Source organism: Cebus imitator, unplaced genomic scaffold, assembly GCF_001604975.1.
Source record: "Cebus imitator isolate Cc_AM_T3 unplaced genomic scaffold, Cebus_imitator-1.0 Scaffold36, whole genome shotgun sequence".
Taxonomy (NCBI): Eukaryota; Metazoa; Chordata; class Mammalia; order Primates; family Cebidae; genus Cebus; species Cebus imitator.
The window spans coordinates 10,551,060-10,566,694 of record NW_016107351.1 but is presented as its reverse complement, the minus strand read 5'-3'; the positions used below and the strand labels follow the sequence as shown (position 1 = coordinate 10,566,694).

Here is a 15,635-nt window from a genome sequence, read left to right as displayed (position 1 = left end):
GTTGGGTCAATGATGAGAACCTTATATTGTCCTGAAGAGAGGTGATGACTTAAAAATCATGCTCAATAGGATTACGCTGAGGCCCAGCCTAGGTGAGAATTTTGGAAGAGGACGCTGGGATCCCAAGGTACCCTGGCAGGGCCACTATACTTTGGGCTGGAGTCCTTGAGGCTCTGAAGGGCATCTCTGGGGTACCCAACCCTGTCTCTGCGCTCCTCTGTGTCGCAGCCCAGGATCCCTGAGTGGGCCTGTTGTTGGCACTCCAGTTCTCTGGGGGCAGGGCAGGTTGGCAGCTCTTCCCTGAGCCCTGTTCTCTGTGTCTTTCATTGATCTCTTCTGCCTAGGTGGACTCCTGTCTTTGAGCAGCATAGGTGAGTGGATCCTGCTGGGGTCATGGCCCATGAGCCGTTCAACGGTTGAGGGGTTGCTGAGGATTACACTTCAGGCCATGAGGATTTTCTTAAGAGAGCTGACCTGAATTCCTACCAGGGATGGATGGTTTCTCCAGGAGGGTGGCTTCCTTAGAAATTGATCCCAAGAAGGACACCTTCCCTGAAGCCCTGTAGGGATAATGGAGGTCCAGGCAGGAAAGGGTTGTTTCAGCCCAACGCAGTGCAGCTCCTAGGTGAGACTTGATGCGTGGGTCATTCTGGAGGACTGCCCAGGTCACATAAGGGGTCCATAGTACCTTTGGGGATTATAGGTGTTAATGCGGGAACTCCCCATCCCTGAGCTTGTAGGGGGCAGGGTGTGGGTGATCAGGCTTATGGAGTCAGACCAAGAAGATTGAACTGTCAGGCTCAACGCATGGCCCTGAATGGTACTGATCCTGTTGAGCAATGGGCCATCCCAGCGGTGCCTCCCTAAGCATGGTGGGGGCAGCATGGCCTCAGTGGGGTTGGGTCAGGGCTGATCTCTGGCAGTCACCTGGTGGTGGCCTTGGGAATGGTGGGCTATGTGACTGCCAGGTCTGCAGCAGCACCTGGTATCCAGGCCACCCTCCTTGGTTTGCCATGACCTTGTTGGTGGCGCTGGCCCTGCCAGGTAATCCCGGGCAGCCCAGAGTGGGGTGGGGGAGCTGGCGTGGGCAGTGGAGGTACTCCTGTGGCCTGCAGTAGGGTACAGCCTGGGCGTCTTGCTTGAGTCCTATGACCTAGTGCCCTGTTTTTCCAGAGTTTCAGTCACAGGGAGAGCCAAGGGTTCCCCACTTTCATGGTTGTCACTGTTTTACATGGATCCCATCTCATGAGTTCATGGAGAGAGAGCATATGTGAGCTAGCACCCCTGCCCCCTTTCCTGGGTGGAGGTGTGAGGCCCCGTTTGGACACCTGTCCCTCGCCCCTCCAGATGGTGACCCTGGAGAAAGACTTGCATCCGTCCCACTGGCCCTGGACCCATGTCCCTCAGCCAGGTGCTCAGTACCTGATGAGCTGAAGCTCGGGCCCTTTCTGGTGCCTTGGTGTCCTGCACTGAGCTTGGTGAGCACATCTTTGTCCCGCTGGATGCATGTGTGGGGAGGGGTGTGCCCTGCGTTAGATCGATGATGAGATCTTATATTTCTCCGAAGAGAGGTGATGACTTAAAAATCATGCTCAATAGGATTACGCTGAGGCCCAGCCTAGGTGAGAATTTTGAAAGAAGACGCTGGGAATTACGAGTTCCTCGGTACAACTGAGCATTTTGGGCTAAAGACCTGGAGGCTCAGAAGGGCATCTGGAGGGGGCCCAACCCTGTCTCTCTGCTCCTCCGTGAGGCAGCTCAGGCTCACTATGTGGGCTTGGTGTCCTGTTTCCCATTACCCAGTGGTGGGGCATTTTGGTAACTCCCTCCTGAGCCCACATTCTCCCCTGTGTCTTTCAGTGAGCTCTTCTACCCAGCAGAGCCCCTGGCATTGACCAGCATAGGTGAGTGGATCCTGCTGGGGTCAGGGACCATGAGCCAGGCTGCATGGAGTCACCAAGTATCAGACTTGAGGACAGGAGGGTTTCCTCAGAGAGTTGACCTGAATCTCCACAGGAGGGTTATGTTGGTCCTCAGGAGGGCAGCTTCCTGGGGAATCTGACCCAAGGAGGACACCTTCCCTGGAGCCCTGCATGGGTGACAGTGGACCAGGCTGGAAAGGGTTTCTTCAGTCTCGCGCAGGGCAGCTCCCAGCTGAGACTAGGTGTGTAGGCCTGTCTTTGAAGACCGCTCAGGACAAATGAGTGGTAACACAGGGTCTTCGGGGTGCCAAGGGGATCACAGAGGGGCCCTTCATCTCACAGAGGGGTAGGTTATCAGGCCCATGGGGTCGGGCTGTGGAGATTCAAGGATTGTGTGCCACTCTTGGCCCTGAATGGGACTGACCCTGTTGAGCAGTGGGCCATCCCAGTGGTGCCTTCTTGCGCCTGGTGGGTGGCAGCATGGCTTTAACTGGTTGGCTCAAGGCTGAGCCATGGCTGGTGCTTCATGGTGCTCAGGCCGGCCCTGGGACTCATGGGCTTTGGGCAAGGGTGCAGCCTGTCTGCCGCTGGAGGACATCCCTTCTTGGAGGTCAATGACGGGAAGGGTGGCATCCTGAGATTGGAAGACCCCCTCATGAGGGACTTGTCCCGGGAATTTGTCACACAGGCTGCTTCTGAGCCATGAGGTCACCTCCAGGGCGGGGGGGTCTTGGACACAAGGAAAGGAGAGGGCACCATGTGGCTCCTGATTGTCTGAGTGTGGCCCACCAGAGAAAGCAGGTGGCCCTGGGCCCCAGGCTGTGATTTCTGGTATGTGCTTGGAGAGGGAGCCTGGGCTGATGTACAGGGGAAGGCTGTGTCATTGGCAGCAGCACCTGGCGTCAGGGCCAGGCTCCTTCATTGGCCATAAGCTGGTTGGTGGCCTCTGCTCCTGCCCAGGATTTCTGTTGTGGTCCAGGGTCGTGCAGTGGAGCCAGCATGGGCAGTGGACGTGCTCCAGGGGCCTGAGTAACACGCAGCCTGGGCATCTTGCCCGTTCCCAGTGACCCGCCTACCCTGTCCTTCCAGGGTTCGGTGGTTGGTGAGGGCCAAGGTTTCCCTGGGTCCATGACCGTCATTATTTCATATAGATTCCATCACATGGGCCCATGAAGGGAGAGCATGTATGAGCCAGCACCCCTCCCTGCTTTCCCACATGGAGGCATGAGGGCCTGTGTAAACACCTGCCTGTCTCCACTCCCTCCAAATGGTGAGCCCATAGGAAGTTTTGCTTTGAGCCTGCTGGTCCCAGGCCAGTGGCCATCAGCCAGGTGCCCAGCATCCGATGAGCTGAAGCAGGGGCCCTCCTGGCATCCTGGTCTCTTGCATTGAGCTTGGTGAGCATATCCGGATCCTGCTGGAAGTGTGTTGGGGGAGGGGGTGCCCTGGGTTGGGTCAATGATGAGGACCTTATATTGTCCTGAAGAGAGGTGATGACTTAAAAATCATGCTCAATAGGATTACGCTGAGGCCCAGCCTAGTTGAGAATTTTGAAGAGGATGCTGGGAATTAGGAGTTCCCTGGCAGGACCACTGTATTTTGTGCTTGAGATCTGGAGGCTCTGAAGGGCATCTGGAGGGGGCCCAACCCTGTCTCTGCGCTCCTCCATGAGGCACCCCAGGCTCACTGTCTAGGCTTGCTGTTGATGTTCCCATTACCTGGTGGCAGGGCAACTTGCTGGCTCCTTCCTGAGCCCCCATTCTCCCCTGTGTCTTTCAGTGAGCTCTTCTGCCCAGCAGAGCCCATGACATTAACCAGCACAGGTGAGTGGACCCTGCTGTGATCGTGGGGCATGAGCCAGGCTGTGTAGGTTTGCTGAGGGTCCCCCTTCAGCCACAAGGGTTTCCTCGGGAGCTGACCTGAAACCCCGCTGGGATGGGTTCTTCAGGAGAACAGCTTTCTTGGGAATCAGACCCAAGGAGGATACCTTCCCTGAAGCCCTGCAGGGGTGGCGGTGGTCCAGATTGTGAAGTGTTTCCTCAGCCCTATACAGTGCAGTGCCCAACTAATACTCGGTGCTCAGGTCACGCTTCTACGAGGGCCAGGCCATGTGAGGTGGTCACATGGCTCCAGGGTACCATGGGTGTCTCTCAGGGGCTCTCCGACCTTGCAGGAGTATGTGCGATTCAGCCCATGGAGTCGGGCTGGGGATTTTCAAGGATTGTAGCAAACCCATGGCCCTGAATGGGACCAACTATATTAAGCAATGGGCCGTCCCAGTGGTTCCTCTTTGAGCCAAGTTGGGGGCGGCGCCGTTTCCCTGAGATTGGCTCAGGACTAGCTCTGGCCATCGGCTGATTGTGCTGCAGTCCAGCACCTGGGACTCGTGGGCTTTGGCCGAGTGTACAACCAGTGTCCCACCAGAGGTCACGTCTTCCTTGTGGGCGAGTGACAGGAAGGGTGTCCTCCTGTGGTGGGAAGGCCCACTCTAAAAGGACCTGTCCTGGAAATTTGCCATCCAGGCTGCTTCTGAGTCATGGGGTCATCTCCAGGGGGCAGGGTCTTGGTCACAAGGAAAGGAGAAGGCATCATGTGTCCCCCGGTTCGCTGAGTGTGGCCCCACTCTGTGTGTGGGAGGTGTTGAATGGGGTATGGATGGGGACCCATTAGAGAACCCACGAGGCCTTGGGGACCCAGGCTGCAGTTTCCACTGTGTTGTGGAGTGGAGCCTGGGTGCTCACCCTCCACACACACGGGCAGGCTGTGTGACTGCCAGATAGGCAGCATGTGGCACCTGGCCCAGCCTCCTTGGTTGGGCATGAGATGGCAGGTGGTCCTGGCCCACAACCAGGGGGACAGTACACTCCTGGGGTCATGTGAGGCAGCTCTCGTGACCAGTGGAGGTGCTCAAGTTGCCTGCAGTGGGGCGCAGCCAGGGTGTCCTGCCCAAGCCCAGTAACCCACCTGCCCCGTCCTTCTGGATTTCGATGGTGGGAAGGACCAAGGTTTCCCCTTATCCATGCCATGTCAGTGTTTCACATGGATTCAATCACATGGATCCACAGTGGGAGAGCAGGCGTAAGTGGGCACCGCCTCAACCACTTCCCCTCATGGAGATGTAAGCTTCCATTTGGAATCATATCTACCTCTGTCCCCTAGATGATGAGACTGGAGGAAAACTTTCATTGGCCCCTTTGGCCATGGGCAACTGGTCATCAGTGAGGTGCCCAGCCCTTGGTGTGCTGATGCTCAGGCCCTACCTGGCACCCTGGTCTCCTGCACTGAGCTGTGCTGAGCACATCTGAGTCCCGCTGGATGCATGTGTGGGGAGGCGGGTGCCCTGAACTGGGTCAATGATGAGAACCTTATATTATCCTGAAGAGAGGTGATGATTTAAAAATCATGCTCAATAGGATTACGCTGAGGCCCAGCCTCGGGGAGAATTATGGAAGAGGACACTGGGATTCTGAGGTCTCCAACGGAGCCACTGTATTTTGGGCTGGAGTCTTTGAGGCCCAGAAGGGCATCTACGGGGTGCTTAGCCTATTTCTGCGCTCCACCATGAGGCAGCCCAGGCTCCCTGTGTGGGCTTGGTGTTGGCACTCCAGTTCCCTGGGGGCAGGGCAGGTTGGCAGCTCCTCCCTGAGCCCGGTTCTCCTCTGTGTCTTTCAGTGAGCTCTCCTGCCCAGGCAGACTCCTGGTCTTGAGCCGCATAGGTAAGTGGCTCCTGATGGGATCATGGGCCATTAGTTAGACCACTGGGTGTCGCTGGGAGTCACCCTTCAGGCCATGAGGGTTTCCTTAGGGAGCTGACCTGAATCTCCAACAGGGACAAATGGTTTCTTCAGGAGAGCGGCTTTCTTGGAAATCGATCCCAAGAAGAACACCTTCCCTGAAGCCCTGCAAGGGTAATGGAGGTCCACGGAGGAAACGGTTGTTTAAACCCAACACATTACAGCTCGTAGCTGAGACTTGGTGCATGGGTCAGGCTTGGAGGACCGGCCAGGCCATGTGAGGGGGTCCACAGAGTCTTCAAGGGTTATGGGTGTTATACGGGAGCTCTCCGTCCCTGAGGCTTGTGGGGGACAGGGTGATCGGACTTATGGAGTCAGGCTGTGAAGATTCAAGTGTCAGGCTCAACCGATGGCCCTGAATGGGACTGACCCTTTTGAGCAATGGGCCATCCCAGTGGTGTCTCCTTGAGCATGGTACGAGCAGTGTGGCCTCACTGGTGTTGGGTTAAGGCTGAGCTCTGGGAGTCACCTGATGGTTGGCCCTGGGAATCGTAGACTTTGGGCCAAGGTGCAGCCTGTGTTCTGCTGGAGGTCATCCCTCCCCAAAGTGGAGTGGCCACAAGGGTGGCATCCTGTGGTTGAAGGCTCACTGTCAAGGGTCCTAGGCTGGCACTTTGTTGCCCAGGCTGTTTCTGGCTCATGAGGTCACCTCCAGGTTGGTGGAGTCTTGAGCCAAAGGAAAGGAGAGGATACTGTGTGGCCCCTGATTGGCCAAGCGTGGCCCAGCTCTGTGTTTGGGAGGTGTGTGGTACATGAATGGGGACCCACCAGAGAAGGCACGTGTCCCTGGGGACCCAGGATGCAATTTCTGGTGTGAGCTTGTGAGTGCTCCTGGACAGGTACATTCCATGCCCAGGGGCAGGCCATGCGACTACCAGGTCTACAGTGCCACCTGGCATCCAGGCCAGCCTCTTTGGTTTGCCATGAGTTGGTTGGTGGATACTTGAACCCAGCTGCTAGGCTTATCTGGAACTCCTGGCACAGGCTGCCCAGTGATCCCAGTGTGGCCCAGACTCATGCAGGGGAACTGGCATGGGCAGTGGAGGTGCTCCAGGGGCCTGCAGTAGGGTGCAGCTTGGGTGTCTTGCTTGAATCCCCTGTCCCACCTGCCCTTTCCTTCCAGGGTTCAGTGGCAGGGAGGGCCAAGGGTTCCCCATGATCATGACCGTCACTGTTTTACATGAATCCCGTCTCATGAGTCCAGAGAGAGAGAGCATGTGTGAGCCGGCACCCCTGCCCACTTCCCTGCATGGAGGCGTGAGGCCCTGTTTGGACACCTGTCCCCCACCCCTCCAGATGGTGACCCCAGAGGAAGACTTGCATGTAGCTTGCTGACCCCAGGCCCGTGGCCCTCAGTCCCTGGTGTGCCGAAGCTCAGGCCTTTCCTGGCACCCTGGACTCCTGTACTGAGCTTTGGTGAGCCCATCCAGGTCCCACTGGATGCATGTGTGGGGACTGGGTCAGTGCCCTGGGTTGGGTCGATGGTAAGAACCTTATATTGTTCTGAAGAGAGGTGATGACTTAAAAATCGTGCTCAATAGGATTACGCTGAGGCCCAGCCCAGGGGAGAATTTTCGAAGAAGATGCTAGGATTTTTGTGTCCCTAGCAGAACCACCGTATTTTGGACTGGAGACTCAAGGCCCTGAACAGCATCTTGAGGGTATCCAACCCTGTCTCTGCGCTCCTCCATGAGGCACCCCAGGCTCACTGTCTAGGCTTGCTGTTGATGTTCCCATTACCTGGTGGCAGGGCAACTTGCTGGCTCCTTCCTGAGCCCCCATTCTCCCCTGTGTCTTTCAGTGAGCTCTTCCACCCAGCAGAGCCCCTGACATTGACCAGCATAGGTGAGTGGACCCTGCTGGGGTCATGGGCCATGAGCCAGGCTGTATGGGTTAACTGTTGGTCACCCTTCAGCCACAGGGGTTCCCTCAGGAACTGACCTGAATCCCCACCTGGGATGAGTCCTCCAGGAGAGCAACTTCCTTGGGAATGAGACCCAAGGAGGATACCTTCCCTGACGCTCTGCAGGGGTGGCCCACTGGTGGTCCAGGCAGTAAAGGGTTTCCTCAGCCCCCCACAGGGCAGTGCCCTGCTAAGACTCAAGGCTGAGGTCAGGCCTCTAGGAAGGCCAGGCCAAATGAGAATGGCCACAGGGCTCTGGGGCTTCAAGGCGGTCTTGCTGGGGCTCTCTGACCTTGGAGAGGTGTGTATGATTCAGCCCATGGGGTCAGGTGGCGCATTTTCAGGGATCACACCAAACCCATGGCCCTGAATGGCACCAACCCTACTAAGCAATGGACCATCCCAGTGGTGCCTCGTTGGGCCAAGCTGGAGGTGGCGCTGTTTCCCTGAGATTGGCTCTAGACTGGCTCTGGCCGGTGCCTGATGGTGCTGCAGTCCAGCCCTGGGGCTCATGGGCTTTGGGCCAAGGGAGCAGCCCATATCCCACTGGGGGTCACCTTTTCCTTGTTGGTGAGTGGCGGGAAGGGTGTCCTCCTAAGGTGGGAGGGCCTGCTATGCAAGGACCTATTCTGGAAATTTTCTGTCCAGGCTGCCTCTGAGCTAGGGCGTCATCTCCAAGGGGCCAGGGTCTTGGGCCCGAGGAAAGGAGAAGACATCATGTGTCCTTCAATTGGCTGAGTGTGGCCCTGCTCTGTGTGTGGGAGGTGTTGTATGGGGCAGGGATGGGGACCCACCAGAGAACACACAAGGCCCTGGGTCCCCAGGCTGCTATTTTTGGTGTCTTGTGGAGCAGGGCCTGGGTGCTCCTCCTCCACATGCAGGGGCAGGCTGTGAAGCTGCCAGATCGGCAGCACATGGCATCTGGGCCAGTTTCCTTGGTTGACTGTGAGATGGCAGGCGGTCCTTACCTGCACCCAGGGGACAGTATAGCCATGGGGTTGTGCAAGGCAGCTGTCGTGGGTGATGGAGGTGCTCAAGGTGCCTGCAGTAGGGAGCATCCAGGGCATCTTGCCCAAACCCAGTGTCCCGCCGGCCCTGTCCTTCCAGGGTTTGATAGTGGGGAGGGCCAAGGTTTCCCCGTGTCCATGACATGTCAGTGTTTCACATGGATCCCATCACATGGGTCCACGGTGGCAGAACAAGCTTGAACTGGCATCCCTCCACACCCTCCCCCTATGGAGGTATGAGGTTCCATTTTGACACTGTCCACGTTCTGTCCCCTAGATGGTGAGACTGAAGGAAAACTTTCATTGGACCTGCTGGCCCTGGTCGGGTAGTCGTCAGTCAGGTGCACAGACCTTGATGTGCTTTGGCTCAGGCCCTTCCTGGTGTCCTGGTGTCCCGCACTGAGCTTGGTGAGTACCTATGGGTCCCGCTGGATGCATGTGCGGGGAGGAGGGTGTCCTCAGTTGGGTCAATGATGAGAACCTTATATTGTCCTGAAGAGAGATAATGACTTAAAAATCATGCTCAATAGGATTACGCTGAGGCCCAGCCTAGGGGAGAATTTTGGAAGAGGATGCTGGGAATTGTGAAGTCCCCTGGCAGGGCCACCGTATTTTGGGCTAGAGGCCTGGAAGCCCTGAGGGGCATCTATGGGTGTCCAACCCTGTCTCTGTGCTACTCCATGTGGCAGCCCAAGCTCCCAGTGCAGGCTTAGTGTTGGCACTCCGGTTCCCTGGGGGCAGGGCAAGTTGACGGCTTCTCTCTGAGGCCCCGTTCTTCCCTGTCTTCAGTGACTCTTCTGCCCAGGCAGGCTCCTGGCCTTGAGCGGCATAGGTAAGTGGATCCTGCTGGGGTCATGGGCCATGAGCCAAGCCACAAGGGGTCGCTTAGGGTCACCCCTGAGGCCACTAGGGTTTCCTTAGGGAATCAACTTGAATACCCACTAGAGACAGGTGTTTCTCCAGGTGGGAAGCTTCCTTGGAAATTGATCTCAAGGACACCTTCCCTGAAGCCCTGCAGGGGTAATGGAGGTCCAGGCAGGAAAGGGTTTCTTCAGCCCAACGCAATGTAGCTTCTAGCTGAGACCTGGTGCACGGGTCAGGCCTGGGGGACTGCCCAGGCCATAAGGGGGTCTGGAGGGTCCCAGGAGGCCATGGGTGTTATTCGAGAGCTCTCTGTCCTTGAGGCTTGCAGTTTGGGTTTTGGGGCTTATGGAGTCAGGCCGTGAAGATTCAAGGATTGCACACATCCCATGGCCCTGATGGCACCGACCTTGTTGAGCAGTGGGCCATCCCAGTGGGGCCTCCTTGAGCATGGCAGGGGCGGTGTGGCTTCAGTGATGTTGGGTCAAGGCTGATCTCTGGTAGGCACCTGGTGGCTGGCCCTGGGAATTGTGGGCTTTGGGCCAAGGGTGTTCCACTGGAGGTCATCCCTCCCCAAAGTGGAGTGGCCGGAGGGGTGGTATCTGGTGGTGGAAGGCCCACTGTCAAGGGTCCTGTGCTGGCAGTTTGCTGCTCAGGCTGCTTCTGAGCCATAAGGTCACCTCCCAGTTAGTGGGATCTTGAGCTGAAGGAAAGGAGAGGACATCATGTGGCCCCTGATTGGCCGAGCGTGACCCAGCTCTGTGTTTGGGAGGTGTGTGGTGCATGGATTAGAACCCACAGAGAAGGCCCCAGGGTGCAATTTCCAGTGTGAGCTTGTACAGGATGCCTGGATGGATGCATTGTATGCCCAGGGGGGAGCCATGTGACTGCCAGGTCTGCAGTGGCACATAACTTCCAGGCCAGCCTCCTTGGTTTGCCATGAGCTGGTTGGTGGCCCTGGCCCTGCATAGTGGTCCCAGTGTGGCCTAGAGTCGGGCAGGGGCGCTGGCATGGGCAGTGGAGGTGCTCCAGCGTCCTGTAGTAGGGTGCAGCCTGGGTGTCTTGCTCGAATCACGTGACCCGCCTGCCCTGTTTTTCCAGGGTTCAGTCGCGGGTAGGGCCAAGGGTTCCCTGCCTTCATGACAGTCACTGTTTTATATGGATGGCATCTCATGAGTCCATGGAGAGAAAGCATGTGTGAGCCAGCACCCCTGCCCACTTTCCTGCATGAGGGCGTGAGGCCCTGTTTGGACACCTGTCCCCCACTTCTCTAGATGGTGACCCTGGAGGAAGACTTGCATCTGTCCTGCTGACCCCGGGGCAGGGTCACTGAACCAGGTGCTCAGTCCCTGGTGAACTGAAGGTCAAGCCGTTCCTGGCACCGTGGTCTCCTGCACAGAACTGTGGTGAGCCCAACTGGGTCCATTGAATGCGTTTGTGGGGGGTGGGGGACAGTGCCCTGCATTGGGTCAACGATGAGATCTTATATTTCTCTGAAGAGAGGTGATGACTTAAAAATCATGCTCAATAGGATTACGCTGAGGCCCAGCCTAGGTGAGAATTTTGAAAGAGGATACTGGGAATTATGAGTTCCTCGGTAGGACAACTATATTTTGGGCTAAAGACCTGGAGGCTCAGAAGGGCATCTGGAGGGGGCCCAACCCTGTCTCTCTGCTCCTCCATGAGGCAGCCCAGGCTCACTATGTGGGCCTGGTGTCCTGTTTCCCATTACCGGGTGGTGGGACATTCTAGTAACTCCTTGCTGAGCTCCCATTCTCCCCTGTGTCCTTCAGTGAGCTCTTCTGCCTAGCAGAGCCCCTGGCATTGACCAGCATAGGTGAGTGGATCCTGCTGGGGTCAGGGGCCATGAGCCAGGCAGCATGGGGTCACCAAGTATCAGACTTGAGGACAGGAGGGTTTCCTCAGAGAGTTGACCTGAATCTCCACAGGAGGGTTATGTTGGTCCTCAGGAGGGCAGCTTCCTGGGGAATCTGACCAAGGAGGACACCTTTCCTGGAGCCCTGCATGGGTGAGAGTGGACCAGGCTGGAAAGGGTTTCTTCAGTCTCGCGCAGGGCAGCTCCCAGCTGAGACTAGGTGTGTAGGCCTGTCTTTGAAGACCGCTCAGGACAAATGAGTGGTAACACAGGGTCTTCGGGGTGCCAAGGGGATCACAGAGGGGCCCTTCATCTCACAGAGGGGTAGGTTATCAGGCCCATGGGGTCGGGCTGTGGAGATTCAAGGATTGCGTGCCACTCATGGCCCTGAATGGGACCAACCCTGTTAAGCAGTGGGCCATCCCAGTGGTGCCTTCTTGTGCCTGGTGGGTGGCAGCATGGTTTCAACAGGTTGGCTCAAGGCTAAGCCATGACTGGTGCTTCGTGGTGCTCAGGCCAGCCTTGGCACTCATGAGCTTTGGGCAAGGGTGCAGCCTACCTGCTGCTGGGGGACATCCCTTCTTGGAGGTCAATGACGGGAAGGGTGGCATCCCGAGATTAGAAGACCCCCTCATGAGGGACTTGCCCCGGAAATTTGTCACACAGGCTGCTTCTGAGCCATGAGGTCACCTCCAGGGCGGGGAGGTCTTGGACACAAGGAAAGGAGAGGGCACCATGTGGCTCCTGATTGATTGTGGCCCAGCTCTGTGTTTGGCAGGTGTCTGGGGTGTAGATGAGGACCCACGAGAGAAAGCAGGTGGCCCTGGGCCCCAGGCTGCGATTTCTGTTATGTGCTTGGAGAGGGAGCCTGGGCTGATGTACAGGGGAAGGCTGTGTGACAGCCAGGTTGGCAGCAGCACCTGGCATCAGGGCCAGGCTCCTTCATTGGCCATAAGCTGGTTGGTTTCTGCTCCTGCCCAGGATTTCTGTTGTGGTCCAGGGTCGTGCAGTGGAGCGAGCATGGGCAGTGGACATGCTCCAGGGGCCTGAGTAACACGCAGCCTGGGCATCTTGCCCGTTCCCAGTGACCCACCTACCCTGTCCTTCCAGGGTTCGGTGGTTGGTGAGGGCCAAGGTTTCCCTGGGTCCATGACCGTCATTATTTCATATAGATTCCATCACATGGGTCCATGAAGGGAGAGCATGTGTGAGCCAGCATCCCTCCCCGCTTTCCCACATGGAGGCATGAGGGCCTGTGTAAACACCTGCCTGTCTCCACTCCCTCCAGATGGTGAGCCCATAGGAAGTTTTGCTTTGAGCCTGCTGGTCCCAGGCCAGTGGCCGTCAGCCAGGTGCCCAGCATCCGATGAGCTGAAGCAGGGGCCCTCCTGGCATCCTGGTCTCCTGCATTGAGCTTGGTGAGCATATCCGGATCCTGCTGGAAGTGTGTTGGGGGAGGGGGTGCCCTGGGTTGGGTCAATGATGAGAACCTTATATTGTCCTGAAGAGAGGTGATGACTTAAAAATCATGCTCAATAGGATTATGCTGAGGCCCAGCCTAGTTGAGAATTTTGAAGAGGATGCTGGGAATTAGGAGTTCCCTGGCAAGACCACTGTATTTTGGGCTCGAGACCTGGAGGCTCTCAAGGGCATCTGGAGGGGGCCCAACCCTGTCTCTGTGCTCCTCCATCAGGCATACCAGGCTCACTATGTGGGCTTGGTGTCAGTGCCCCCGTTTCCTGGGGTTGGGATACTTTGCTGGCTCCTTCCTGAGCCCCCATTCTCCCCTGTGTCTTTCAGTGAGCTCTTCCGCCCAGCAGAGTCCCTGGCATTGAGCAGCATAGGTGAGTGGACCCTGCCAAGGTCATGGCCATGAGCCAGGCTGTGTGGGTTTTGAGGGTCACCCTTCAGCCACCGGGGTCCTTAAGGGGTGACCTGAATCCCCACGTGGGATGGGTTGTTCAAGAGAGTGTCTTCCTTGGGAATGAGATCCAAGGAGGATGCCTTCCCTGAAGCCCAGAAGCCCTGCGGGGTGACGGTGGTCCAGGCAGTAAAGGGTTTCTTCAGGCCTACACAAATAATGCCGCGCTAAGACTCAGTGCTCAGGTCAGGGCTCTAGAATGGCCAGGACACATGAGGGGGCCACATGGGCTCCAGGGCACCAAGGGAGTCTTGTGGCTCACTTCAACCGTGGAGAGGTGTATGCAGTTCAGCCCATGGGGCTGGGTGATGGATCTTCAAGGATCACACCAAACCCATGGCCCTGAATGACACCAACCCTATTAAGCAATGGGCCATCCTAGTGGTGTCTCTTTGAGCCAAGTGAGGGGCTGGCGCTGTTTCCCTGAGACTGCCTCCAGACTAGGTCTGGCTGGTGCCTGATGGTGCTGCAGTCCGGCCCTGGGACTTGTGGGCCTTTGCCAAAGGAGTAGCCCATATCCCACTGGGGGCCATCTCTTGCATGTGGGCGAGTGGTGGGAAGGGTGCCCTCCTGAGGTGGGAGGGCCTGCTATGGAATGGCCCATCCCGGAAATTTTCCATCCAGGCTGGCTCTGTGCCATGGGGTCATCTCCAGGGGGGCATGGGTCTTGGCCCAAGGAAAGAAGATATCATGTGTTTCCTGAATTGTTGAGTGTGGCCTGCTCTGTGTGTGGGAGGGGTTGTATGGGGCATGGATGGGGACCCACCAGAGAACCCACAAGGCCCTGGAGACCTAGGGTGCGATTTCCTGTGTGTTAAGCGGGACATGGGTGCTCGCCCTCCACACACAAGGGCAGGCTGTGTGACTGCCAGATTGGCAGCACATGGCATCCGGGCCAGCCTCCTTGGTTGCCCGTGAGATAGTAGGTGGCTCTGGCTCACACGCCGGGGGCCAGTAGAGTCCTGGGTTGTGTGAGGCCACTGCTGTGGGCAGTGGAGGTGCTCAAGTGCCAGCAGTAGGGCACAGCCAGGGCGTTTTACCCAAGCCCAGTGACCCGCTTGCCCTGTCCTTCCAGGATTCATATATCAGTGTTTCACAAAGATCCCATCACATGGGCCCAAGGTGGGAAAGCAGGCAGGAGCTGGCACCCTCCATCCCCCTTCCCCATGTGGAGGCATCAGGTTCCATTTCGACACATGTCCACCTACTGTCCCCTAGATGGTGAGACTGGAGGAAGACTTTCATTGGGCCCTGCTGGCCCTGGATGAGTGATCGTCAGTAAGGTGCCCAGCCCTTGGTGCACTGAAGCTCGGGCCCTTCCCAGCGCCCTGATGTCCTTCCCTGAGCTGTGGTGAGCACATCCGGGTCCTGCTAGATGCATCCGCGGGGAGGGGGGTGTCCTGGGTTGGGTCAATGATGAGAAACTTATATTGTCCTGAAGAGAGGTGATGACTTAAAAATCATGCTCAATAGGATTACGCTGAGGCCCAGCCTAGGTGAGACTTTTGGAAGAGTATGCTGGGATTTTAGAGTCCCCTGCAGGACTACTGTATTTTGGGCTAGAGACCTCAAGGCTCTGAACAGCATCTTGGGGGTGCCCAACACTGTCTCTGCTCCTCCGTGAGGCAGCCCAGTCTCACTATTGGGGCTTGGTGTGGGCGCTCCTGTTACTTGGGGACAGGGCACCTTGCTGGGTCTTTCCTGAGCCCCCATTCTCCCCTGTGTCTTTCAGTCAGCTCTTCTATCCAGCAGAGTCCCTGGCATTGACCAGCATAGGTGAGTGGATCCTGCTGGGGTCACGGGCCATTAGCCAGGCTGTATGGCTTTGCCAAGGGTCACCCCTCAGCCACAAAGGTTTCCTCAGGAGCTGACCTGAATCCTGGCCTAGGATGGATCCTCCAGGAGAGAGGCTTCCTTGGGAATCAGACCCAAGGAGGATACCTTCCCTGAATGGTCCAGGCAGTAAAGGGTTTTCTCAGCCCCACGCAGGGCAGTGCCCCACTAAGACTCAGTGCTCAGGTCAGGCCCCTAGGACGGCCACGCCATATGAGAGTGGCCACAAGGGATCCAGGGTGCCACAAGGGTCAGGGGCTCTCCGACCTTGGGGTGGGGTGTGTGATTCAGCCCATGGGGTCGGGCTGCCGATTTTCAAGCATTGCACAAAACCTATGGCCCTGAATGGGACCAAACATATTAAGCCATGGGCCATCCCATTGGTGCCTGTTTGAGCCAAGTGTGGGACGGCGCTGTTTCCCTGAGATTGGCTCAGGACTAGCTCTGGCTGGCGCCTGATGGTGCTGGGAGTTTTGGGCTTTGGGCCAGGGTTACAGCCCATGTCCCACTGGGGGTCA

General features: G+C 57.3%; 1 protein-coding gene, 1 long non-coding RNA gene and 9 other non-coding genes across 11 annotated transcripts in view; all 11 read left to right on the top strand.

Moving 5' to 3' along the window:
• The window catches only part of LOC108301581, a 50,094-nt gene that overhangs the window by 9,672 nt on the left and 24,787 nt on the right, over positions 1-15,635 (top strand). The window contains exons 2-4 of the mRNA XM_037737264.1: positions 1,861-1,904; positions 5,082-5,220; positions 9,421-9,458. Of these exons, the coding sequence (XP_037593192.1) occupies positions 5,123-5,220; positions 9,421-9,458 (136 nt within the window). The 5' untranslated portion in view covers positions 1,861-1,904; positions 5,082-5,122. The remainder of the gene's footprint in view (positions 1-1,860; positions 1,905-5,081; positions 5,221-9,420; positions 9,459-15,635) is intronic.
• LOC119470606 lies at positions 4-85 on the top strand. The gene has a single exon (XR_005199549.1). It is a non-coding gene; the product is annotated as a small nucleolar RNA SNORD115 (small nucleolar RNA).
• LOC119470653 lies at positions 1,535-1,615 on the top strand. Its single transcript, XR_005199591.1, has one exon. It is a non-coding gene; the product is annotated as a small nucleolar RNA SNORD115 (small nucleolar RNA).
• On the top strand, positions 3,375-3,456 carry LOC119470629. Its single transcript, XR_005199567.1, has one exon. It is a non-coding gene; the product is annotated as a small nucleolar RNA SNORD115 (small nucleolar RNA).
• LOC119470632 lies at positions 5,270-5,351 on the top strand. Its single transcript, XR_005199570.1, has one exon. It is a non-coding gene; the product is annotated as a small nucleolar RNA SNORD115 (small nucleolar RNA).
• Positions 7,192-7,273, top strand: LOC119470646. Its single transcript, XR_005199584.1, has one exon. It is a non-coding gene; the product is annotated as a small nucleolar RNA SNORD115 (small nucleolar RNA).
• Positions 9,091-9,172, top strand: LOC119470628. The gene has a single exon (XR_005199566.1). It is a non-coding gene; the product is annotated as a small nucleolar RNA SNORD115 (small nucleolar RNA).
• On the top strand, positions 10,881-11,483 carry LOC119470595. Its single transcript, XR_005199528.1, has 3 exons — positions 10,881-10,893; positions 11,281-11,324; positions 11,437-11,483. It is a non-coding gene; the product is annotated as an uncharacterized LOC119470595 (long non-coding RNA).
• Positions 10,954-11,034, top strand: LOC119470644. Its single transcript, XR_005199582.1, has one exon. It is a non-coding gene; the product is annotated as a small nucleolar RNA SNORD115 (small nucleolar RNA).
• Positions 12,837-12,918, top strand: LOC119470627. Its single transcript, XR_005199565.1, has one exon. It is a non-coding gene; the product is annotated as a small nucleolar RNA SNORD115 (small nucleolar RNA).
• LOC119470617 lies at positions 14,692-14,773 on the top strand. The gene has a single exon (XR_005199556.1). It is a non-coding gene; the product is annotated as a small nucleolar RNA SNORD115 (small nucleolar RNA).